At 34.6% G+C, this 26133-nt stretch overlaps 1 protein-coding gene across 5 annotated transcripts in view; it reads left to right on the forward strand.

Annotated features, from left to right (window-relative positions):
* The window catches only part of TXNDC16 (thioredoxin domain containing 16), a 120241-nt gene that overhangs the window by 84290 nt on the left and 9818 nt on the right, over positions 1 to 26133 (forward strand). For 2 of the 5 annotated variants that reach the window (XM_004426151.3, XM_087448529.1), the window contains 8 exons: positions 2876 to 3019; positions 3579 to 3638; positions 4744 to 4912; positions 5261 to 5397; positions 12632 to 12716; positions 14717 to 14855; positions 19539 to 19699; positions 22138 to 22328. In XM_004426151.3, coding sequence (XP_004426208.2) covers positions 2876 to 3019; positions 3579 to 3638; positions 4744 to 4912; positions 5261 to 5397; positions 12632 to 12716; positions 14717 to 14855; positions 19539 to 19699; positions 22138 to 22328 — 1086 coding nt within the window. Of the gene's footprint in view, positions 1 to 2875; positions 3020 to 3578; positions 3639 to 4743; positions 4913 to 5260; positions 5398 to 12631; positions 12717 to 14716; positions 14856 to 19538; positions 19700 to 20510; positions 21550 to 22137; positions 22329 to 26133 lie in introns of those variants that run through there. The other 3 variants (XR_015556202.1, XM_087448530.1, XM_087448531.1) reach the window with 3 other exon arrangements.

A 26133-nucleotide genomic window follows, 5' to 3' on the forward strand; every position in this document is an offset into this window, starting at 1 on the left:
TGCTCATTTACTTTGTCCTCCGATAGTCTATATTATCTCTAAGGCAGGGGTTATGTCTTGTTCATTCTTGGATCCCATTTGGTAAATACTTGAGTGTTTTATGTAGTATATTATCAAAAGCCCCAAGAAGGAAGTAATTTACGTATTCTTTTCATGAGCTCCATTCATTATTATGATCAAAATATATATTATAAATTTAATAAGGGCTTTAACTCTTACCAGTGACCAGTTTCTTGGTTTGAGCATTGCCCTAGTTCTTTTCTGATACACAGAGGTTAGATTTGTTTGTAGTTTAAGCCAGAGTTCTCCTCCATACCATTGTCACTACATAGGCAGACCTGTGTTCTGGTCTCCTGCTCCCTGCTTTGTTCCTGTCATGGTTCGTACATTCCAACCTTCACAGTCAGGGGAATCGTCCTAGTGTCAGTTTAATAAGACTCCTGTCCTCAGTGGAAGTTGCCTCTTTGAAGATTTCCTGGTTGCCACGTCCCCCTATTGCTTCCTGACTCTCTGGCCTTAGTTTGCCCTCTGGTGCTGCCTTCTGTTTCTTCCGACTCTACCTGCCTTCTCTCCCCAGTCTAGTTCTGGTGTTTCTTTTACAGCTTTGACTTTTGTTTTTTGTTTTGTTGTGGGATTTTTTTTTGGTGGTGGTTGTTTTGGTCTTAACTTCCTATGTCTGTAATCCATACTGGCCCATAATATTGTATGATGTCGGCCCATATATATAATTTCCCCCCTGATTCTCATTTTATTCCCATTTATATAGAAAAAATAGATGTGGGTTAGAAAGAATTTGTTACCATGTGAGAGTGGAACCCAAAGAAAAATGTCCTTTAAAGGAAATGGGCACAGGATGAATCAGAATAAAATGGATTCAGTTCTACAAAAGGACAATATGAAAAAAAATTAAACATGGCTAAAAAGAGAGTGTATATGTATTGATGAACAGGTGAAAGGTAGAGCTGAGCAGTGAGTAAATTTACAAGTGAGGGTAGATGATTAAGAGAGCGAATAGGAAAGAGGGTAAGGAGGTGTTGGAACAAGATAAGAGAAGAAAGGATGGATTGGGAAATAAAAGACTAGCAGGAAAATGAAAATATGTGAATAATAAGAAAAAACATACAGTAAATAAGGAAATAGGCCTTTATTAATTTTTCTATTGAGGACTTAACTTTCCTCCAAGTATCATGGAATGTGGTATTTAAAAGTACCTTAAAATTAATGTAGTGCAACTCTTATGCTTCATAGATTTGAACACTGAGGCCCAGAGAGTTATGTGATTGACTAGAGTCACACAGCTGAGAGGTACTGAAATCTAGATCTAGTATTTTATTTTCTACTATTAGAAGTCATATGGAAAATGATACTTTAGTTCTCTGAATGCATTATCTTCCTTACTTCCTCCCTTCCTTTCTTTTTTTTATGTTATTACAGAAAGTTATAAACTTACCATAAAGTAGACAGGGTAGTAGAACAAATCTCCTGGTATCCATTACTTGGCTCCACCTAACCACTCTCAACCCATGGCTATCCTGTTCCAATCACTGCCCATCCCTTATTATTTTGTAGCAAATCCCAAACATATAATTTCATCCATGAATATTTCCCTCTGTATTTCAGAAGTATAAGAATTCTCCTTTTAAAACTAACATAATTAATGCTATTACTACGGCTAAAAAATTAGCAGTATTCCTTAATACCATTAGATAGCCAGTCACTGTTTGCATTTCCAATTGCATTATGCTCTTTCATGTCGCTGTGCCTTTGCAAATGCTGTGCCCTTTGCTCTGTATGCCTCCACTGCCTTTCTTCACTGCCTCCCTAAGTTTTACTTTTAATATTCAGCTAGTGACTACTCTTCTAGGAAGCTTTAATTGTCTCTCTCATCAAGTTAGATGCCCCTTCAGTGTTACCATACAATCTGTACAAACTTCCAACAGAGTATTTACAAGTTTAAAATGTGTTTGTTACTACATACATGGATGGATGGATGGATAAATGGATGGGTCAGTTGGTTTGTTCAGTCGATCTATCTATTTAAATTAACGATAAGTTTTTACATATTCAGAATTTACCCATAACTTGATGCACTTAGAATAAAACCCCAAAATTCTTGGCTCATGTGGCCTCTTATGATTTAGCCACTGCCTAGCCCAGTTTTCCCATGCCATTTATTCTTTCAACCCATCTTTTTTTTAGTCAAATTTGCTTTCCCTCAGTACCTAGTATACGCTAAGCTCTTTTATGTCTCAGAGCCTTTGCATATGTTATTCTTTTTCCTAAGACGTTCTTTTCTTGATTTTCTCCCTGGCACACGTTGGATCTCCCAATCTAAATCTCCCTGTTCTAATCTCTCACTGTATCCATTTCCTTTCTTAAACTGATCACAATTTATAATTATATATTTATTCAGCAATTAGTTTATTGTCTGACTTTTCATAGACCCTCCATGTGGTCAGGGACTGTAGCTGTTTTGTTTACCACTTTCCCTAGTGTTTATCACAGCACTTGGCTTATAGCAGGAGCTAAAGAAGCACTGTCAAATATGTGTGGTGGGACCTTTTTGGATTATAAATTAATATATTTGAAACAAAATAGTAATATTCATATTACTTCTAGACAAGTTTGAATAATTGCTTCTAGACTTCACTAAAACTTCACATTTTCTGAGTCAGGAAGCAACTCATTTAAGTCCTTTAAAATAGGAAGCCAGGCAACAGGAAAGTTTTCTAAATATACATTTTAACTCATAAGATAGTGTGAATTCAGAAGTTTTTACAAAGTACCAAATTTTCATATGCTCGCCTGGGGGGGAGGAAACCATAAATATCTTAAATTATACATTTATACATTAATTTCTTTGCAAACATTTTAGATATTCAAGATGATGAAGTGGCAGAAACAATTTACAGAGATAGGAAGAGACAGTTACCTTTGGAACTCACAGTGGAACTTACAGAAGAGACATTTAATGCAACAGTAATGGCTTCTGACAGCATAGTGCTTTTCTATGCTGGTTGTAAGTATGAGCCTTTAGAGGAGACGATCTATATTACATGTTAGGAATTTAAAGTTAGGCGGGTTTATTTTTTGCATTCTGTGTATTGCATGTTGTAAAGTGACATAGCTTTCACGTGTCTGAGGTAGACTGCACATATTGAAACATTTACTTCTAGCTGATTCTGGGGTTGTAAAACTGATTATGTATATCTGACTTACAAATTGAAGGCTAGTCATTAAACTAGATTTTCAGCTTATTAATTTAGAAAAATTACTGTGATTTAAGCTAATGATTTTAATATATTAGTTCTTATAGATTTATAGGAAGTATATTGCTTTTATCTTCAAATAGTAGCCATTCAAATATATTCCTTCCAGGATGAATGCAGAAAGCTAGTTGCATTTGGAGCCCTCTTAAATTTTTAGACAATATTGAGTACTGTATACGAAAGGTATTTCTTGTTAAGAAATAGCAAATTGGGAAACCCCATAAATGTATTTACTTTTTTATATATAAATATGGATGCTTTGGAGATAGGTATGTTGTAATACCTGTTAAATTTTTTATTTTAATGTAGGGCAAGCAGTATCCATGGCATTTCTGCAATCCTATATCGATGTGGCAATTAAATTGAAAGGTATTGTACCACAGCATGCATGCTTATTTTCCTGATTCTGAGTTGTAGCTATTTGTAAACTGTGTCATGCTCTGCAGAGATTGGCGGGGGTGGGCTGTTAACAAAACAGATTTGAATTTTGAAAAGATATCTCTAGCTTCAGTGTGGAGATGTACTGAATTCAGGGAGATGAATTAGAAGCCCATTGTAGTTATCCAGGAGAAATGATGACTAGAGTAGTGGCAGTAAAAAGAAATGGACAGATATAAGAGAGATTTAACATTTAGGTGGTAAAATGGAAAGGACATGCTGATTGATTTGATTGGACATGTAGGGCTTAGGAATGGGAAGGCATGAAAGATGATATTTTGTTTTCTGAGTTGTACAAGAATGGCAGCGTTCTCCAATATATACAGGAGGGAAAACATATTTGGTTTTAGACTTCTTGAGTTTGAGGATGTTCCCATTCAAAGGGAAATAGAGAAGGCAGAAGGGCACATGGGTCTGGAACTTGAAGGAGGAGCCTGGGCCAAAGATATAAATTTAGGATTCTTCAGATTGTCAATGGTTATTGAGAGTATCTAGGAGAGAGTATAGAACAGAAGACAGCTTAAACAGCCTTGAGAAACTCCCAATTCTACTGGCAGAAATCTGCAAAAGGGACCAAAAAGGATCAGGTAGAGAGGTGGGAAAAAAGCCAATAGGGGAAGGTGTTGCAAAAATCAAGGGAAGAGAGTGTTTCATGCTGCTGAGAGGTTAAAATAGAATGGGATATAAAAATATTGATAATTCTCAACAACTGAGTTTTTTTTATTGAGGTAACATTGGTTTATAACATTATGTAAATTTAAGGTGTGCAGCATTATATTTCGATTTCTGTGTAGATCACACCATGTTCACCACCCAAAGACTAATTACAATCCATCACCACACACATGTGTCTGATCACCCCTTTCACCCTCCCTCCTCCCCCTCCCCCTTCCCCTCTGGTAACCACCAATCCAATCTCTGTCTCTATGTGTTCGTTTGTCGTTGTTGTTATCTTCTATTTATGAGTGAGATCATACAGTAACAAGTGAATTTTCTAAATTAATATTTGCAAAGTGTGCATTTTCCTTTTCTTTAGGCACACCCACTATGCTGCTTACTAGAGTAAACTGTGCAGATTGGTCTGGTGTATGCACCAAGCAAAATGTTACCCAATTTCCTGTTGTAAAGATGTACAAGGAAGGCAGGAACCCAGTATCTTATGCTGGTGTGTTAGGAACTGAAGATCTCCTAAAATTTATCCAGCTGTAAGTATTCAGCTTCACCCAAAGATTTTTAAATTTTTAGGTCTGTTAAACTTCTAATTCCCATATGTTGCTGACATACTTTGAATAGGTTAAGGAGGTATGGATTGAGATCACAGGATAAACATTGATGAGGAGAGTCTATCCACATTCCATCACTTTTGGGGAGAGAGAAGTTTTGTTTAACAAGGGTGATTTTTTTGTTTAGAGTAGTATTTAATTGTCTTTATTTTGTCAGATATTTATCCTGTGGAATATAGTGTTTGCTAAGTTCAGTATGTTTTATTTTTTTTTTAAAGTTGAAAAGTATCTTTAAAAATTAGTTTTGAATATAGTTATATATTCATCCAGCAACAGGATTTCATGTCCAGTGAACATAACATCTGTCCAAGAAGCAGAAGAATATTTAAGTGGGGAATTATATAAAGACCTGATCTCCTATTCTAGTGTGTCAGTACTAGGACTGTTTAGTCCAACTATGACATCAGGTAAGTAGGATTGGACTTTTAAATTATATAATATAATATAGTTATAGTTAATTTTATATTTAATATACAATTATTATTAATTATAATATATAGTTAATATATTAGCTCAGTTTTTAAAAAATATCTTTTAAATTATAGAGAATTTTGAAAATACAAAGAAGTTTGAAGAAAAAATAAAAATCTGTAATATAATTATTTAAAGTTGTTAAATTTTGGTGTAATTCCTTCCTTTTTTTTTTTTTTTTTACTGTGTACCTATGTATTGCATCTTTATATACATTTTAATGTAGTTGTGCTAGTGCTGTGTGTCTAGGTTAGTATCTTGCTGTTTTTATTTTACATTATATGGGTGCATTTTTTTCCGTATGATTTATAGTCTTTGAAAACATTTTGGCTGTATAATATTTGATTGGGTGAATATATTGTAATTTATTTAACTGTTTTTCAACAAATAGTATTTGTTGCTTTTTTCTTTTTGCTGTTTGTAAAGAATATTTTTATTTATGAGTCTTTATGTGGATTTTAGACTGTTTAGTGGGTATAGATTCTTAATAGGAGAATAACTTTGTCTTCTATAAACTGTATGTTATATGTTATTTATTTTTTAAAATGGGCTTTTAGTGCTTGTCTAATGAGTTATTATGAGATTTTTATATATTAAGGATATTAAGCTTTTGTCATTTTGTTCCAATTATTTTCCCACAGTTTGTTGTTTGCTTTTAACTTTGGTTAATGATAATTTTATATTTAGCAGTTTAAAATTTGTTTTCAAATTTATTGATTTTGAGGTTTATTTCATAACTTTTAGCTATAGAAAATCCCTGTTATCCTTAACAGTTAATAGTCACCTATATTTTCTTTTTGCTTTAATTTATATTTTCTTACTGTATTTTGAATTTTGCTTTGCATATTTTTTTAATTGTGGCAAAATACACATAACATAAAATTTACCATCTTAACCATGTTTAAGTGTATAGTTAACTAGTGTTCAGTATATTTCCATTGTTGTGAAACTAATCTCCAGAGCTTTTTCATCTTGCAAAACTGAAACTCTGTACTTATTAAACAATAATTCTCCATTTCTCCTTCCCCCAGCCCCTGGCAACCACCATTTACTTTCGGTCTCTATGAATTTGGCTACTCTAGGTACCTCATATAAGTGGAATCATACGGTATTTGTCTTTTTATGATTGGCTTATTTTAGCATAATTTTCTCAGGGTTTATCCATGTTGTAGCATGTGTCAGAATCTCCTTCCTTTTTAAGGTTGAATAATATTCCATTGTTTTTACATACCACATCTTTATCCATTCATCTGTTGATGGATACTTGGGTTGTTTCCACTTCTTGGCTATTGTGAATAATGCTGCTGTGAATGTGGGTATACAAATATCTCTTTAGGGCCCTGCTTTGTAATTTTTATTTATTTATTTTTTCCCCCCAAAGCCCCAGTAGATAGTTGTATGTCATAGCTGCACATCCTTCTAGTTGCTGCATGTGGGATGCGGCCTCAGCATGGCCGGAGAAGTAGTGCATTGGTGCGCGCCCGGGATCCGAACCCGGGCCGCCAGCAGCAGAGCGCGCGCACCCAACCGCTAAGCCACGGGGCCGGCCCTAGGGCCCCTGCTTTGAATTCTTTTGGGTGTGTGCCTACAAGTAGAATTGCTGGATCATATGGTAATTCTATTTTTAATTTTTTGAGGAACCACCATACTGTTTCCATAGCAGCTGCATCATTTTACATTCTCACCAACAGTGTACAACAGTTGTGATATCTTTACATCCTAACCAACACTAATATTATTTTCTGTTTTTTTGATAGTAGCCATCCTAGTGTATGGGAGGTGGTAACACATTGTGGTTTTGGTTTGCATTTTCCTAATGATTAGTGAAGTTGAGCATCTTTTTATAGACCTGTTGGCCATTTGTATGTCTTCTTTGGAGAAATGTCTGTTCAAGTCCTATACCCATTTTTTTAATTGGGTTATTGTGGTTGTTGAGTTGCAGGAGTTCTTTATATATTCTGGATATTAACCCCTATCATATAAATGATTTGCAAATATTTTCTCCCATTCTGTAGGTTGCCTTTTCACTCTGTTAACTGTGTCCTTTGATTATTTTTTTCTTTTGTAAAAGTCTTTAACCATTTAGATATTTTAGTGCACGGTATGAGGTTAGAGGCCAAATTTATTTTTGTCTAGTTAACAGTTGTCCTTTGCTCTTTTTTTGATTTCACCATCACCATATTAAATCCACATTTTTATATGTATGTGTATATATATGTGTTTAAATGTTTTCTGTTTTATTCACTTTACCTATTTCTAAAACTAATACTTAATCTATTAGTTTTATAATACATGCTGAATTTATGATTGGGTCCAGTCTCTTATTTGTCTTTTTTACATTTTCTTGTCTTTATTGCCTATTGATTCTTCTGGGTGAATTTTAGCCATTTATTTTGTCTAAACCTATTTGGATATCTGTTGCTTGTTTTATACTTCTTTGGTATTTCTTTAGTCAGTTTGTTTTTCTTTATTTTTTTCTATATGGAGTAGGTTTCTTTTGGTTTTATTTTCTCCAGGGCTAGAGAAGATGTTCTTAAAAAAAATATTGGAGTCTATAAAATTAACGACCATTTCAATCATTTTGATTTCCTCTTATGGAAGATGATGATGCTTTTAATTCCTTCTGTCTTTTTCTGTATATGAGCCTCTGTGGTCTCATATTATGAGACACAGATTATCATTATTGCTGAGCTTTTATTTTTTTGCGTTATGTATTTCTTTTCCAAAAATCTTTTGCATTTATTTTTTCAAAATTTATTATGAAAATTTTTGAACATTTATTATGAAAATTTTCAAACAGCAAAGATGAAAGGATTTTACAGTGAACACTCACATACTCACCACGTAGAGTCTACCATTAGCCTTTAACTGTACTTGATGTAACACATACCTGTACAACTATCCATCCCTCTATCCATCTATTAACTCATCTTATTTTTGATGCATTTCAAATTAATGTTTTTGCATTCAACTTTGATACAGTGCTTATAGCAATTAATTTTACTTTGATAGTTTTACATAGCATCATAGGCTATAGTGTTCTTTTAATATTACAACTTCCCTGTTCTTAGACTCTTATTCTTTATTTTTTTCTTGCTTCATACGAATGTGTCTTTCAGTAAATTTCAAAGGAAGGGTACGTATAGTGTATTTTTTCTGACTAATAGTATTACTTAGAATGTTATTCTCTTGCCTTTGCCTATGGATGGCCTCTTGACTGGATCACAAAACCCTTAGCATTTTCTTAATCACATAACTCTTATCATTTATCTAGCAAACATTCCCCCTTCATATTTTTCTTTCATTTAAGATAAATTTTAAATTTGGAATGAAATCTTTTAAGGATATTTGTATCAGAAGAGGATCCCCATCTCTAACATTATGTTTGTATATAGTGGATGCTATTAACTACTTATTAAATTTTGCTTTCTACAAATTTCTGTCTAGTAATTTTTCCTCTCAACTTTGTCTTCAAAATATTTTTCAATGAAGGCCAAAAGAACTTACTAGAAAGAAATAAGAATATTAATAGGGCCGGCCTGGTGGCGCAGCGGTTAAGTGCGTGCACTCCGCTTCAGCGGCCCGGGGGTTCGCAGGTTCGGATCCTGGGTGCGGACTGACACCACTTGTCAGGCCATGCTGTGGTGGCGTCCCATATAAAGTGGAGGAAGATGGGCATGGATGTTAGCCCAGGGCCAATCTTCCTCAGCAAAAAGAGGAGGATTGGCAATGGATATTAGCTCAGGGCTGATCTTCCTCACACAAAAAAAAGAAAAAAACAATATTAATGTGTGCTTTGTGGCTTACCATCTTAGAATGCAAAATCTTAGAGGGCATAGCTTTTTAATTTGTATTTTCTTCATGAAAACAGTGAAGTGAATGAGTCTGTGTTCACCCTTTGTCTTTCTCTTTCTAACGTGTTGCTCCCATTGTTGACCTTGTCTTCCGTGTGCCTCAAGTGCCTGGTGCCCTGAAGCTCTCATTTATTATTTACACTGGACCTCCTTCCAGAAAGAATTCAAGTCTTCAGATCATAAAAAGTACAAATACGATAAAATTGTTAAAACAAGGATAAGAGTTAAGCATGAAAGAGAAGGGGATAATTATGTAGAATATCTGGACAACACTGCAGTTGATCATGAAACTTAAGCAATCTGGTGGCAACCAGAAACAAAGACGACATTTTTGCCATCTTATCATCATTATAAATGGCAACGTACAAGTTAGGTTGCTGACTCATTCCTAGAGAAAACTTTTCCTGGTTGTAAATGCTCAGAGGAATTTTTTATATTATATTTTATATAAGAGATCAACATAAGGAACAGTGTACTTGATCATATTTCTATACAAATATTGAGAAAATTTACATGTAGTTATCTCTCAACAAAAGTCAAAAGTATAATGTTAAATTATATACAGGTAGTTCTGGTGTGCCAAAATGATGTAATCTGGATATGATGCTTTCTTATTATTTCACTGGATTGATTGTTCCCAGCCTTTTCAGTCGGGTGTTAGTTCCTCTTTATTTCTTTTTTGTTGTTTTTGTATTTTGCAGACATTCACATGATATTACAAGACCTTCAACATCTATTGAATGAGAAAATGTATAATAATAAAAGGCTATTATGAATTCATTAAAATTTTTATGTACATTTGTATTTTACTCATAAAAGCTAACGACTAATATTTACTGAGCCTTTATTCTATATCAGATATTGATTTGTTGTTCATATAGATTCTAATGGTTTGAAGAACAATATAATGTGAGTTCCACAAAGGCTGAAATGTCTCTTGTCTACTGGTGTATTTGCCAGTCCCTCTACTGGAAAGTTAATATGTTTTCCTATGTAATTAATAAGTATCTTGTGGGGATATAATTCTAAACTCTGTAAATGTTCTCATTATACTTTGTGCTCCAGTTTTAGAATCCATCGCCTGAAAGAGCTATTATTATGATGTTTGCCAAGTGGAAAATTTCTGGCTCCATTATTCCTTCTACATTTATTAGTTGGCTTACTACTGTAAGAAAGAGCTTTCCCTTCTCATTTGGTTGTTTATCGATATGGATGCCTGAATTCTTATTTTATTGAATGGGTTATAATCAGTTACTATCATTTTTTTGCTCAATTGTTCCAGATTTGGTCAGTGGGAGCCCCTTGAATCTGGGAGCTCCTATGTCCTTTTGACATGTCTCCGTCATTCTTTGAATATGTCCTTTTGGCACAAAGTGTTCCTAGCCTCATTCCTGGAATGAGCCATTTCTCCAAGGAGTCCAAGTTCCTTTAGGTGGGACATTGAATTTAGAAACTAAGATGTAGGGATTAGGAGTGCTTTTAGTTACTGGGGTGTTCTTGCTTCTTGACTCTTTCTGCTGACAGAGCTAAAAAATAGATGTATGTATATATGTGTGTGTATAAATATAACTATTCAATGAAATATGATAGTGGAAAAAAGCAGTATTGCTAAATTAATGTATTTATTTTATGCAATTAAAATATGTTTATAGTTAAATAACTAAATATTGTAGGTCACCATTAATGTTACATCCCAAATATATTTATAGTGGTTAAACAAACTTTTTATGTAGATAACTGATTATTTTCTTATATTTGGGGTTGCCATATATTCTGACATATTTGCACTTTTCATCGAGGAGGGGAGTATGCCTGGTTTTCAATGTCCAGAGGAAAATTTACACTCTGATGTAGTGGAAATGGATATGCATCTTAGGTGTACAGTCTTAAATGTTTCCATCCCACAAGTAATTTAGGATTTATGAACAGATGGATTCGTGAAGAGCCTTTCGAGAAACATATTCATGAGTAGAGAGGCTTCTGTATGAGAAAATTATATGGGAATATTAGTGTAATTTTCCACTATTATCAAAAAAGAAAGGAAGAAGCTGAAACAGATTCTATTATGTCATTGCTTTAGATAACAATCATCAATTATTGACCAGAATTTAGGCCTGTTTTCTCTTAGAAATGAAAGTATAGGCACTCAATGCTTTCTAGTTGCTTAGTTTTCTTATGCATCTTTTCTACTTTGGTGCAGCACAGACTAAAGAAAATATTGTCACGGGTTACTGGTTTCTCATTAAATTCATGATTATACATGAGCTCTCAATGCTGCCTGGTGGCTGATTGTGCCGCTCTAGTAAGCTAGCTTTCCTATAGTGTTTCTCAATCTTGTGGAAAGTGCGCATCCTTTTTAAAGAAAATAATCTTGTGGTCACCTGATGTTAACAGTGTTGATGCTCGTGTCATGAGTATTGTGCTGACTGCTAAGGTACAGATCTTTCGGGTTCAGCATGCCCAGACTACTGAGTGCTTTATGACTCAGTTTTTCCATCAGCCTTTTTCTATTTGAAGTGCTATGAACCTTTCATACAGCGAGCTGAAGTATCATTTGGCTTCACTTGGCAAGAATACATCATTTATATAAGTCCACCTCTGCTCTTTTCTCCTTAGTCTACAACTATTTAATTGAAACTTGCTTCTTGGTTATAACATGATCCAGAATATGCTATTATTTATGAAAATTCAGAATTCTACAGAAATAATAGTTTTTATTTTGAATATGTATATCCTAACAAATGAGAAAAGACTGATACACAAGTTAATCAAAGTTCAAAAGTAACAAAAACATTAAAAAATGCAAAAAATAAAAAAGAAGAAACAAATCCCTCGTAACTGCAGAACCCTTACACTGACACTGTTAGAGGACTAGAATTTCCAGTCTTCTGGTTTTTTCTATGCCTATAGGCACCTTTACATTTTGCGATTATAATGTGTATATCATTTCACATAACCTGCTTCTCTTTCCAGACTACATATAGGACAGCCATCTCCATTTACCCTGCCTTGGGAGTAAATTAAAAAGCAACAAATATTTATTCAGTAAATATTAGAGTGCTGTAAATCTTATATTTAGAGTACAGTTGTTTAGGGAATCATAGTTGCATTACATCAACTTACATTTCTGTAGTAATCAAATGTCATAAAAAGAACACAGATTTATTTTAGAACCACTAAGTTATGTAAGGTCTGCACTTTTATCTTTATAATTAGTTAATAACAAAGCATTACCCTTTATAAATCTGTTTATCAGTTGAATAGCATACATAATTTTAAAGGTTTCAGATTTTTGTATTGTCTTATGTATTTATAGCAAAAAAAGATTTCACTGAAGCAGGAAACTACCTAAAAGGATGTGTTATCACTGGAATTTATTCTGAAGAAGATGTTTTGATATTGTAAGTTTATTGGTTTTCTAATTTGGGCGAGGAAGAAGTTTGCAAAATGAATATATGTGTTGCATGTCTTTACACAGTTGATGAAGGAAGACAGGGTAGCAGCATAACTAAATTTTTAATTTCCTTCTAGGAAAATCTTGGAAGTACCACCTTGCTATTTAGAATTTTTAGATATTATTTTACTTAGGTTAGAGCCCCCATAGGGGCAACCTTGGATTCATAATACTTCATCTTCCTATAAAAATTTTCCTCTTTGGGTTCTGTTAGCTGCAGTTTTGATTCTTTGGGGTTGTCATCATTTTTGGGGGAATTTTACTTCTTGAGTGTGTAGGTTTTGATTTGACACCAAATTGTATATAAAAATTACAGTTTTTCCATATTTCTCCCAGAATTTTAGGTGAGGCAACTGTACCTGATAGTTCTTACCTAATTTTAAGTTATTGCAAGCGTACACTTAGTCAGTGCGTTTTTAGCCACTTACGTTGCTTTATTTGTAGAATTTGGGGCTCCTGTGAACTACCAAATATTTTAGTTGCTGCAGAGTGAAGGACTGAACTGAAAATTTGGAGATTATCTTCAATACACATCACATTCTACATTAGTGGCTTATTTTCAGATGCAAGTGGAGTTGTTAAGCCCCAGTTTGTCTTCCTTACCTTCTGACTCTAATATTCCTAATTGTGATTTCTGACCTTAAATCTTTCATCCTGAACGCTGGTGACATATGCCCTTGATGATTAAGCTCCTGTTCTATCCATGAAATCAGTGACTTTTGAAAAGTGAATACTGAACTCCAGATCTTTAGGAAATATGAGACCTATTCACCTGACACATGAGCCGTCACCCACTATCTTCTACTCTGCTGTCATGGTGCGTTTAACTATGGTCCAAAGAGCTAGACCAGTAGTTTTCAGATTGTGTTTTGTTTATAACCAACTGGTCAACTAAGAGGGTCCTCCAGGTAATCTGAAGACTAGGCTGTCTACTAATGCCAATAATATTATAATATCTATACTTCGTTCTAGCACGAATTGAGTTTTTACGTGATGTAAGTGTGACTACCTTACTGGTAATTGCACACAAAGCATTTTTTCCTATTTCATTTAGCGATTTTCTTTTAGGTTTAGTTTGCAAAAGTAGTGGCAGGAGGAACAGATTTGGGCTCTGTTTCAGTGGAGAGAGTGCAGACTCTATACCTGGAGTACCTCAGTTTGAATTCTATCTCTGCCATTTATCACTCGCTGAGTCCTGGTTTCCTCATCTGTAAAATGGAAGTGATAGTGGCTACTTTATAGGGCTGTTGTGAGGGCTAAATGAAAACTAAAAGCACCTGGAATAGTTGCTGGCATATAATAGGTTTCTTTCTTTTCTTTTTTTTTTTTGAGGAAGATCGACCCTGAGCTAACATCTGCCAATCCTCCTCTTTTTTTTTTTTTTTTTTTTTTTTTTTTGCTGAGGAAGACTGGCCCTGGGCTAACATCCATGCCCATCTTCCTCCACTTTATATGGGACGCCGCCACACATGGCTTGCCAAGTGGTGTGTTGGTGCACACCCGGGATCTGAACCGGCAAACCCGGGGCTGTCACAGCGGAGCGTGCGCACTTAACTGCTTGTGCCACCGGGCCGGCCCCAATAGGTTTCTAATAAGTGCCCATCTCCTTGCTCAGTAGTATGGTGAGCAGTCCACAAAGGGTGAGAACCATTCAGTGTGTTTCTAATCCTATTTAGACATTTTCTGGGTGAGTAAATTGTCTAGAAACAAAAAATCTGTCTAGATTATTATCTGGTGCTTTCTTTTAATCTAGGTCACTAAGGCTCCTGAACTTCCTCATGTAGCCTCACGTAGAAGATAAGTTTCTCTGGAAATTGAGTTCATTTTTCATTAGTAGTAGGGCTCCCCATTTGCTCCTTTCCACTGTGACCTCATGGCCTACTTGTTCATGTTTTTGATGACTTGCTATATTTTATTTGCAAATTTTGATACTACATTTCTCTATAGGTCAAATAAATATGCTGCAACTCTTCCAGCCCTGCTGCTTGCCAGACACAAAGAAGGTAAAACAGAGAGCATTCCATTAGCTAACACCCACGTGCAAGACATAGTTCAAATAATAACAAATGCATTCCTGGAAACATTTGTGAGTATATTTTATAATAAGAACGTTATATGAAAGAAGAAAATCTAGATCAGTTCAAGATTGTGTACTTTGATACATGGTTTTCCAGGTTTTGTTGGCACAGGCCATGATGATTGTGAGCTGGAGATTCATTGGGTAGCTCTGTTTTATTGTTCACTCATTGTGCATATATACAGCTTCTCTAGGCCACTGCCAAAAGTTTACATGTCTGGATTATTTTTGTTGCTGAGACTAGTGTGGTTGATGGCCAGTTGAAGTACTTAATCTAGGCTGAAACTTGGTATAAATAAAGCCCATGGATTCTGGAGAGTCTGAGTGCCTGGCTTCAAATCCTTGCTCGAGTCCTCACTGGCTGTATGTTAACTTCTCTGTGCCTCAGTTTCCAGATGTGTAAAATGTAGCTGATGGTGGCACCTGCTGCAGAGAGTTATTGTAAGGACTAAAGGAGATTTGTGTACAGTGCTTGGCTCCTGGTAAACAGTCAACAAGTGTTAGCCAGTATTCTTATTATTGATACAGTTTTAGAACAATATTGTCTTATGAAAGGCCTATTCCAGTGCTTACTTTGCATAATAGTGGATTCAAGGGCACAACAGAGGTAACTTCCATTTCATGATTTCAGTTGTTTTGAGTTTATATTATACATAGCTAGAATATTATGAATTTATGCTTTTCTACATTTCTAAAGTGACATAAAGAGCACTATGTTTCTTGTCATGATGATCTAAATAATATTACATTTTAGGCTCAAATAAATGATTGTAGTCTTCATTAAGTCTTTTTGTGGCCTTGGTTCTGTTCCCTCACTACCGCAACATTAAAGTTACAGGTTATAGTTAATCAAATCATTAATGTTTTCAGGATGTAGTTTTCTAAACTATTTATTGAAGTAACATTTTGTCTTTAATGACATGTTATTAAATGAATATTTCTCTAGCATATATATAATGTAATATTTTTGGAATTATTATAAGCCTTTAACTTTTTTTTCCAGATAATACAGAAAACTATAAAGAAAATTAGAATCGACTAATAACCTCCTTCACCAAGTTTAAATTTGGGGATCTATTTTCCCAAGCTTTCAAAAAATTCTATTTGTATATATGTGTTTGTCTTTTTATATTAAGGGATATTTCCATCAAGAAATAAAGATATGCAGATTGGTGTTTTTAATGGTGTTTTAATTTTCTGTTGATGGATATTTAAGTTGTCTTTAGTTTTGTTTTGCTTTGTTTTACTCAGAGACCATCCTTGTAGATAATCTTTGGGTGTTTCCATGGTTATATTATACTTAAGGTAAATTGATAGAATTTGAATTTTTAGTCCAAAGAGTAGGCACATTTTTCTTTTTAAATTTTTTTTGTGTGTGTGAGGAAGATCAGCCCTGAGCTAACGTCCATGCTAATTCTCCTCTTTTTGCTGAGGAAGACCAGCCCTGAGCTAACATCTACTGCCAATCCTCTTCCTTCCCCCCCCCCACCCCAAAGCCCCAGTAGATAGTTGTATGTCATAGTTGCACATCCTTCTAGTTGCTGTATGTGGGACAAGGCCTCAGCATGGCCAGAGAAGCAGTGCGTCGGTGCACGCCCGGGATCCGAACCTGGGCCGCCAGTAGCGGAGCATGTGCACTTAGCCGCTAAGCCATGGGGCCGGCCCCAAGTAAGCACATTTTTAAGGCTTCTGATACTTACTCCTGTTTTGCCTGGCAGAAGATTTGTATCAACTTACTCTTTTATCTGTGCCTAACTGATAGATAAAAATCAGTATCTAATTTTTTTTCTATAGGATTATCTTCTTTAAGGCTGAGAAACTTTAGGTAAACTTAACTATCAAAATCTGTTTATGGTCAAGGCAAGTGTGATAAGCATTATGGCAGTGTTTCAGTTTACAATGTTTTGGTTTGCAGTGTTCAACTAAATGTTGAACAGCTATAATAAAAATTATTTTGCTTTTTGTTTATGACCTTTCCATAAATTCTAAAACCCTCGAGTGGTTATTAAATTTCTTGAAGCTGCTCTGTGTTGGAGGCTTAAGTCTAGAGCACGTAGTGACTGTGCAACAGCCAGGAGTGGCAAGCTCGTCTCCTGGCCTGCATGTAGGTGCTGGAAAGACTGGTTCCTCCCTCTGAATAAGAAAGAGGAGTGGATGACCAGATGGTAAACATTTTTTATGGTATCAAATTTTTATTTTAATGAAACTGATGACAAATAGGCCGGGTAAATAATGCCCAGATCCGAAATACATGATAATTAGCTACATAACCAATGATGTATCCAAGGCTATCACTCTTAGAACTATTTGTTAGGAAATATGTTTAGCACTTTTCTCAGATACATTGAGTTGCCTTTTTTATGCTTTCATTATGGGTAAGAATATTAGAACTCACACAATTATAGCCTCTTATATACTCAAATAGCCAAAGGTTACCTTTCAATTACCACCTTTGGTGACCTTTTCTGTTTTTCCTTAGCCTCTCAGTAGCAGTGGAAACTGTTGACTACGCCATTCCTTCTTAAACTTCTCTCTTCCTCGGGCTTTTGCGGTTCAGTCATCTCCAGATACTCCTTCAGCCTCTGGCCACTCTAGAATTACATCTTCAACCCTTTTTTGTTCTTTTGCTGTGTTCTTTCTTTGGGAAATTTTGTCCATACCCGTAACTTCTACCATCCTTATACCAGCTGATGATTCCTAAATCTGAGTTTCTGATCTTAACTTTCCTTCTAAACTCACAGAATTCTTGGTCTTTCTTTCCTGGCAGACATAGGAAATAGCAATGCCTGTCACTGGTCTGTCTGTCCACAAATTCATATTCCAGTTAGTCATCTAAAACAGGCCTAGCCTCATTTGATACAAAATCTTGGTATTTCTGAGAGCTAGAAAACCTATCAAATCATTTTCCCATCTGGTCTTACAGCCACATTTATCTCTTACATGCCTAAGTCTGGCATACTTCACTCACACTGTTCTCGGATATTATGTTTGCTTTAACACCTCTATGCCTATCCTCATGATGCTCCCTATATCTGGAATCCCTGCTCTAGCACACACATCAGTCTGTCAAGATCTTATTCCTTATCCAAGGCCCAGATCAAATATCACTTCCTAAAATCATCCATGAGCTTCCCTACCTTTTTTAGCTTAATTTTGAGCCAGTAGGTTTCCTCATTGTCACACATTAATTTTTTTCTTGGATCACAGCGGTTGTACAACTGTTTCCTCCTCTAAAGTATGAATTCTTTGAGGGCAGGGAAAGTATCTTATTTCTTTCTGATTCAGTACTAAGCATAACATCTTGAACTTTGTAGTTCTCAATAGATGTTTGAATTGAGCAATGGTGGCTCCATCTCACCTAATGTTTCAAATCTGTTCAGAGTGAGGAAATCCGCTGGCTTGATAAGATCTGTCAATTTTAGGAAGGGGATATAACTCATGTAGAAGATTAAAGATGATAACTAACACAAGAAGACAACATAGAGGAATTTGGAGAAGAAGGGATCTAAGATTTAAGTCATGAAAAAGGAAGGTATGAGAAGAGGATTTTGAGTGTGAAAGAGAAAGAATTTGAAGAAAAGTAAGAATTGGCAGAGGAATGTGGCTTTGAAAACTAAATAGGGAAAAGTATATGCCAGAGTTTGGTGTTGGAGGATGAACCAGTACTATGTTCAGAGGTGGCTGGCACTATGAAAAAGAATAAAATTGTTGATTTGGATTTCTAGTGTGATCCAATATAATGGGAAGCTGGTGAACAGGACGCCAGGGTGCTGGTTTTAACTCTTCCTCCTACTTAGCTGTGCGACTTCAGCAAGTCAGCTTCTCTTCATTGGTTTCCTCTTCTGTCGGTTGGATTATTTATCTGATAGAGGGTGATTTAATCTACCCACAGGTATTTCCAGAAGATGAAATAACAGATGTGGAACTAAAAATGGAAAATGGTAGAAGGCTTTAATATTCCAAGTCATTGCTATTTTTAATCCTACATATATTAACATTGTTTGTTGCTCTTTCCAATTTTTTTAATAATAACCTAGACAAGTTGTCTTGTACGAATATATAAAAAATGGTTATTCTCTTTTAATTAATAAAAAGAGTAAAAAAGTTAGGTTTCTTATTTCTTATTAAATACTTTGTTATTTTAAACCAAAAAGAAATGAGACCTTTAAAAATTTATTTTAATGTAGTTTTTGATTATTTTAATTATGCTAAACATCCGTAATATTGAAACAAAGTAAGATTTTATTAATTTTTAAGTAATTGTAGACATTAAAAGATTATATCTTTAAAACTCAGCTGAAAGTTTTTTTCAAAAATTTTATGTCAGAGGAAAAATATAACAAGAGTTTTGTTTGTCATGTGGATGTTGGCTAGTCTGGTCCAGATTTTAGCATAAAAAATTATTAGAAGTGTTACATCCTTTTAAAACAGGGAGCTCCTTTGAGTTAATTTATTTTCAAATTCTATTAGTAGTTTTATTTTGAAAATAACTAACTCATTATTGAGATAAAATAGACTTAAATCCAAAACTCTTGAGTTATTAGTATAGCAAAATCTCCACTTAAATGAAAATATATTTGAATTATGTTGTACAAACTAAAATTTCATGAGTTATTTGAACATTATTTTGTATTTTATTCATCATTATTCCTCATGGGGTTTTTTTTTTGTTCCTTTTTTTTTTTTTAACAGCCAGAAATCACTGTGGAAAATCTTCCCATTTATTTAAGACTTCAGAAACCATTACTTATTTTATTCAGTGATGGCAGCATAATTCCTCGGTATAAAAAAACAATATTGACGCTGGTAAAGGAGAAACACTTGGATTCACTTACCCCTTGCTGGTTAAATCTGTAAGTATATTTTTATTTTTTAATATGCAAAAGGTAAAGTATAATTATTATTACATTTTCATTAGGAAATGAAACTCTCTAATTCTACCTTTGGAGTTAATATTATGGGACCAATGTCTACGTCATCGTGATATTTTAGTTAATTAAACTCCCTCGGATGGTCTAAGATGACCTTGTTTTAGAATGAATTCTGTTCTACAATAAATTTTTTTTGCTGTGTTTTAATTTTATTTCAGCTTTATTGAAGTATAATTAACAAATAAAGTTTTAAGATATTTAAAGTGTACATTGTGATGATTTGATGTATGTATTGTGAAAGGATTCCTTCATCTAGTTAATTAACACATTCATCACCTTATATATATATATACACACATACATAAATTTTTTGAAGGTGAGAACATTTAAGTTTTACTCTCTTAGAAAATTTCAACTATACAATATAGTGTTACCCAACTATAGTCACCATGTTTTACATTAGATCCTCAGACCTTATTCATCTTATAGCTGAAAGTTTGTACCCTTTACCAACCTCTCCCTGCTACCCCCACCCGCTAGCCCCTGGCAACCACTTTTCTACTCTCTGTGTCTATCTATGAGTTTGACTTTTTTTTTTTTAGACTCCACGTGTAAGTATAACATATAACATGCAGTATTTATTTTTCTCTGTCTGGCTTATTTCACTTAGCATAATGCCTTTAAGATCCATCCATGTTGTAGCAAACGGCAGGATTTCCTTCTTTCTCATGGCTGAATAATAGTCCATTGTATGTATTTACCACGTCGTCTTCCTCTGTTCCTCCGTTGACAGGTTGTTTCCATGTCTTGGCTATTGTGAATAATGCTGCAATGGAGATGGGAGTGCAGATAGCTCTTCAATATCCTGTTTTAATTTCCTTTACATGCATACCCAGAACTAGGATAGCTGGATCATATGGTAGTTCTATTTTTAATGTTATAAGGAACCTCCATACTGTTTTCCGCAATGGCTGCACCAATTTACATTCCCACCAACAATGCACAGGGTTCCCTTTTCTCCACAACCTCACCAACACTTGCTATCTCTTGTCTTTTTGATAATAGCCATCTAAAAGGTGTGAAGTGATATGGTGGTTTTGATTTGCATTTCCCTGATGATAAGTGCTGTTGAGCATCTTTTCATGTACTTTTTGGCCATTTTTATGTCTTCTTTGCAAAATGTCTATTTAGTTCCTCTGCCCATTTTTAAATTGTTTTTTTTTTTTAACTATTGAGTTATGTGAATTATTTTGGATAGTAACCCCTTATTAAATGTATGACTTGCAAATATTTTCTCCCATTCCATGGGTTGCCTTTTTATTTTGTTGATGCTTTCCTTTGCTGTGCAGAAGCTTTTTAGTTTGATGTAGTCCCACTTGTTTATTTTTGCTTTTGTTAGTTTTGCTTTTGCTGTCATACTATAAATTTTTTAAAGTAATAATTTTTCAGATTTTAAAAGTAATTGATGTTCATTGAGGAAAACTTGACAAATACAGAAAAATAAACATTGTGATATTTTGACATTTTTCCTTCAGTTCCTTTTTCTGTACTTCTGTATTTTTAAAATGCAGCCTAAAATGTTACAGAAAGTTTTCAGTGCATTCATCAACAGTATTTCCTGGTATGTTTTCTAGATGTTTGGCTTGTGTTACGTTTAATGTCTATGAACACAGTTCACATATATACACACTATCCATTGTTCAAATTAGTCAGAAGAAAGACATTTTATTTTTAACTCATTTGGAAAAAATACAAGAATGACGCAGTGTACATTTTTGCTGTGAAGAGTTCACTAACAGTACAACCCACTGCTTGAGACAAAATTTTCCCAGGTAATTATCCTTGTAGGTATCTCGGGGTAAAATGGTATTTTCCCTAATGTGGAATGTTCTGTATTAGGAAAACTAGGCATGTTAAACTTATGGTTTCCTTGTATGAACACAATTTTTAAAAATCTTTTTAATTTGAAATTAATCCCTTCTTTTTTCCTGAGAAAAGACACAATTTTGTTTGGAAAAGAAGTATTTATTATAGGTATCTTGTTATTTTATAGTTTGTAACCATTTAATTTTTGAGCTCACATGATCAGATACTTGACTAAACTTGGGAAGGAACTTATTGATTGTAGTAAGCCGAAATTGACAAGCCTTTGGACTATACCTGTTTTTCATTAAAACTTGCATTGACTGCCTCTTTTTCTCCTAAGAGAAACACAGTGCCCCATGTTAAAAGAAACTTTTTAATACTGTGATTACTGATAACATAGTTATAGATCTCTTTGTTTTTAGGACAGCTCTTCATAAAATAAACTTATTGGCGTGATACTATATTTAAGGGTTAATGTTCTACAAACTGTTGCTTTCATTATTTTGTTGTAGAAAGAAATATTAATTAACATGTTGAATCGCTCCCTTTCCTAGAAAGAATACTCCTGTGGGGAGAGGAATCTTGCAGGCGTATTTTGATGCTGTACCTCCCCTTCCTCTTCTTGTTGTGGTGAATTTGCATTCAGGTGGCCAAGTATTTGCATTTCCTTCAGACCAGGATGTAACTGAACAAAACCTTTTATTGTGGCTTAAGAAATTGGAAGCAGGACTAGAAAGTCATATCAGTAAGTTTTCTGTTTTAACACACACAGTTCTGTATTTTGCTTCATACATTTTAAAACTTAAAGTATAGCTAAATGAAAGCTAGAATGAGTTGAATTGTAATGTTCATAAATATCCTAAATATTAATATGCTGATTGCATTGTACATGGGACAACTCCCAAGTGGTAGGTATTATTACCTACAGAAAATAAGTACCATTGTATTAAATTTAGTAATAAGAGCCAACATTTATTTGTTTATTTAATCTTTCGTTTATTGCAGTAACATTGGTTTATAACATTGTATAAATTTCAGGTGTACATCATTATACTTCTATTTCTGCATAGATTACATCATGTTCACCACCCAAATACTAATTACAACCCATTACCACACACATGTGCCGAATTATCCCTTTCACCCTCCTCCCTCCCCCATTCCCCTCTGGTAACCACCAATCCAATCTCTGTCTCTATGTGTTTGTTTATTGTTGTTATTATCTACTACTTAATGAAGGAAATCATATGGTATTTGACCTTCTCCCTCTGACTTATTTCACTTTGCATTATACCCTCAATGTCCATCCATGTTGTCACAAATGGCTGGATTTCATCGTTTCTTATGGCTGAGTAGTATTCCATTGTGTATATATACCACATCTTCTTTATCCATTCGTCCCTTGACGGACGCTTAGGTTGCTTCCAAGTCTTGGCTATTGTGAATAATGCTGCAATGAACACAGGGGTGCATGTATCTTTACGCACTGGTGTTTTCAAGTTCTTTGGATAAATACCCAGCAGTGGAATAGCTGGATCATATGGTAGTTCCATCCTTGATTTTTTGAGGAATCTCCATGCTGTTTTTCATAGTGGCTGCACCAGTTTGCACTCCCACCAGCAGTGTATGAGAGTTCCCTTCACTCCACATCCTCTCCAACACATGTTGTTTCATGTCTTGTTAATTATAGCCATTCTGACGGGCGTGAGGTGATATCTCATTGTAGTTTTGATTTGCATTTCCCTGATAGTTAATGATTTTGAACATCTTTTCATGTGTCTGTTGGCCACCTGTATATCTTCTTTGGAGAAACGTCTCTTCAGGTCTTTTGCCCATTTCTTAATCAGGTTGTTAGTTTTTTGTTGTTGAGATGCATGAGTTCTTTATATATTTTAGAGATTAAGCCCTTATCAAATGTATGGTTTGCAAATATCTTCTCCCAATTGTTCGGTTGTCTTTTCGTTTTGTTGATGGTTTCCTTTGCTGTGCAGAAGCTTTTTAGTTTGATGTAGTCCCATTTGTTTATTTTTTCTATTGTTTCTCTTGCCCGGTCAGACATGGTGCTTGAAAATATGTTGCTAAGACCAATATCGAAGAGCCTACTGCCTATGTTTTCTTCTAGAAGTTTCATAGTTTCAGGTCTTACATTCAAGTCTTCAATCCATTTTGAGTTAATTTTTGTGTATGGTGTAAGGTAAGGGTCTAGTTTCATTTTTTTTGCATATGGCTATCCAGTTTTCCCAACACCGTTTGTTGAAGAGACTTTCTTTTCTCCATTGTATGTTCTTGGCTCCTTTGTCAAAGATTAGCTGTCCATAGATGTGTGGGTTTATTTCTGGGCTTTTGATTCTATTCCATTGATCTTTGTGTCTGTTTTTGTGCCAGTACAATGCTGTTTTGGTTGCTATAGCTTTGTAGCATATTTTGAAATCAGGGAGTGTGATACCTCCAGCTTTGTTCTTTCATCTCAAGATTCCTTTAGCTATTCGGGGTCTTTTGTTGTTCCATATAAATTTTAGGATTCTTTGTTCTATTTCTGTGAAAAATGTTGTTGGAACTTTGATAGGGATTGCATTGAATCTATAGATGGCTTTAGGAAGTATGGACATCTTAACTATGTTAATTCTTCCAATCCAAGAGCACAGAAGATGTTTCCATTTCTTTGTGTCTTCTTCAATGTCTTTCAGCAATGTTTTATAGTTTTTGGTGTACAGATCTTTCACCTCTTTGGTTAAGTTTATTCCTAGGTATTTTATTCTTTTTGTTGCAGTTGTAAATGGGACTGTATTCTTAATTTCTCTTTCTGCTACTTTGTTGTTAGTGTATAGAAACGCAACTGATTTTTGTATGTTGATTTTGTATCCTGCAACTTTACCGTATTCGTTTATTACTTCTAAAAGTTTTTTGGTGTATTCTTTAGGGTTTTCTATATAAAATCCTGTCATCTGCAAATAGTGACAGTTTCACGTCTTCCTTTCCAATTTGGATCCCTTTTATTTCTTTCTCTTGCCTGATTGCTCTGGCTAGGACTTACAGTACTGTGTTAAATAGGAGTGGTGAGAGTGGGCATCCTTGTCTGGTTCCTGTTCTTAGAGGGGTAGCTTTCAGTTTTTCACCATTCAGGATGATATTAGCTGTGGGTTTGTCATATATGGCCTTTATTATGTTGAGGTACTTTCCTTCTATCCCCATTTTATTCAGAGTTTTTATCATAAATGTATGCTGTATCTTGTCAAATGCTTTCTCGGCATCTATTGAGATAATCATGTGATCTTTATTCTTCATTTTATTAATGTGGTATATCATGTTGATTGATTTGCAAATGTTGAACCATGCCTGCATACCTGGAATAAATCCCACTTGATCATGGTGTATAATCTTTTTAAGGTATTGTTGTATGCCATTTGCTAGTATTTTGTTGAGGATTTTTGCATCGATGTTCATCAGTGATATTGGCCTGTAATTTTCTTTTTTTGTGTTGTCCTTGTCTGGTTTTGGTATCAGGGTGATGTTGGCTTTCTAGAATGAGTTAGGGAGCTTCCCCCCTCCTCAATTTTTGGAAAAGTTTGAGAAGGATAGGTATTAAGTCTTCTTTGAATGTTTGGTAGAATTCACCAGGGAAGCTGTCTGGTCCTGGACTTTTATTTTTGGACAGCTTTGTAATTACTGTTTCGATCTCCTTACTGGTGATTTGTCTATTCAAATTCTCTACTTCTTCTTGATCCAGTTTTGGAAGGTTGTATGATTCTAAGAATTTATCCATTTCTTCCAGATTGTCGAATTTGTTGGCATATAGCTTTTCATAGTATTCTCTTATAATCTTTTGTGTTTCTGAGGTGTCTGTTGTAATTTCTCCTCTTTCATTTCTGATTTTACTTATTTGTGCCTTCTCTCTTTTTTTCCTGGTGAGTCTAGCTAAAGGTTTGTCAATTTTGTTGATCTTTTCAAAGAGCCAGCTCTTGGTTTTATTGATTTTTTCTTTTGTTTTATTGCTCTCCTTTTCTTTTATTTCTGCTCTGATTTTTATGATTTCCCTTCTTCTACTGATTTTGGGCTTTGTTTGTTCTTCTTTTTCCAGTTCCTTTAGGTGCATTGTTAGATTGTTTATTTGAGATTTTTCTTGTTTGTTGAGATAGGCCTGTATTGCTATAAACTTCCCTCTTAGAACCGCTTTTGCTGTATCCCATGAATTCTGGCATGTCATATTTTCATTTTCATTTGTCTCCAGGTAGTTTTATTTCTTCTTTGATTTCTTTGTTGACCCAGTCATTGTTCAGTAGCGTTTTGTTTAATCTCCACGTATTTGTGGCTTTTCTGATTTTCTTCCTATAGTTGATTTCTAGTTTTATACCGTTGTGGTCAGAAAAGATGCTTGGTATTATTTCAATCTTCTTAAATTTATGTAGACTCGTTTTGTGGCCTAATATGTGATCAATCCTGGAGAATGTTCCATGTGCATTTGAAAAGAATGTGTATTCTTCAGTTTTTGGATGGAATGCTCTGTATGTATCTACTAGGTCCATCTGTTCTAGTGTGTCGTTTAAGGCGAG

This window comes from Ceratotherium simum, chromosome 24 (genome assembly GCF_057802395.1).
Source record: "Ceratotherium simum simum isolate JZ-2026a chromosome 24, ASM5780239v1, whole genome shotgun sequence".
Lineage (NCBI taxonomy): Eukaryota > Metazoa > Chordata > Mammalia > Perissodactyla > Rhinocerotidae > Ceratotherium > Ceratotherium simum.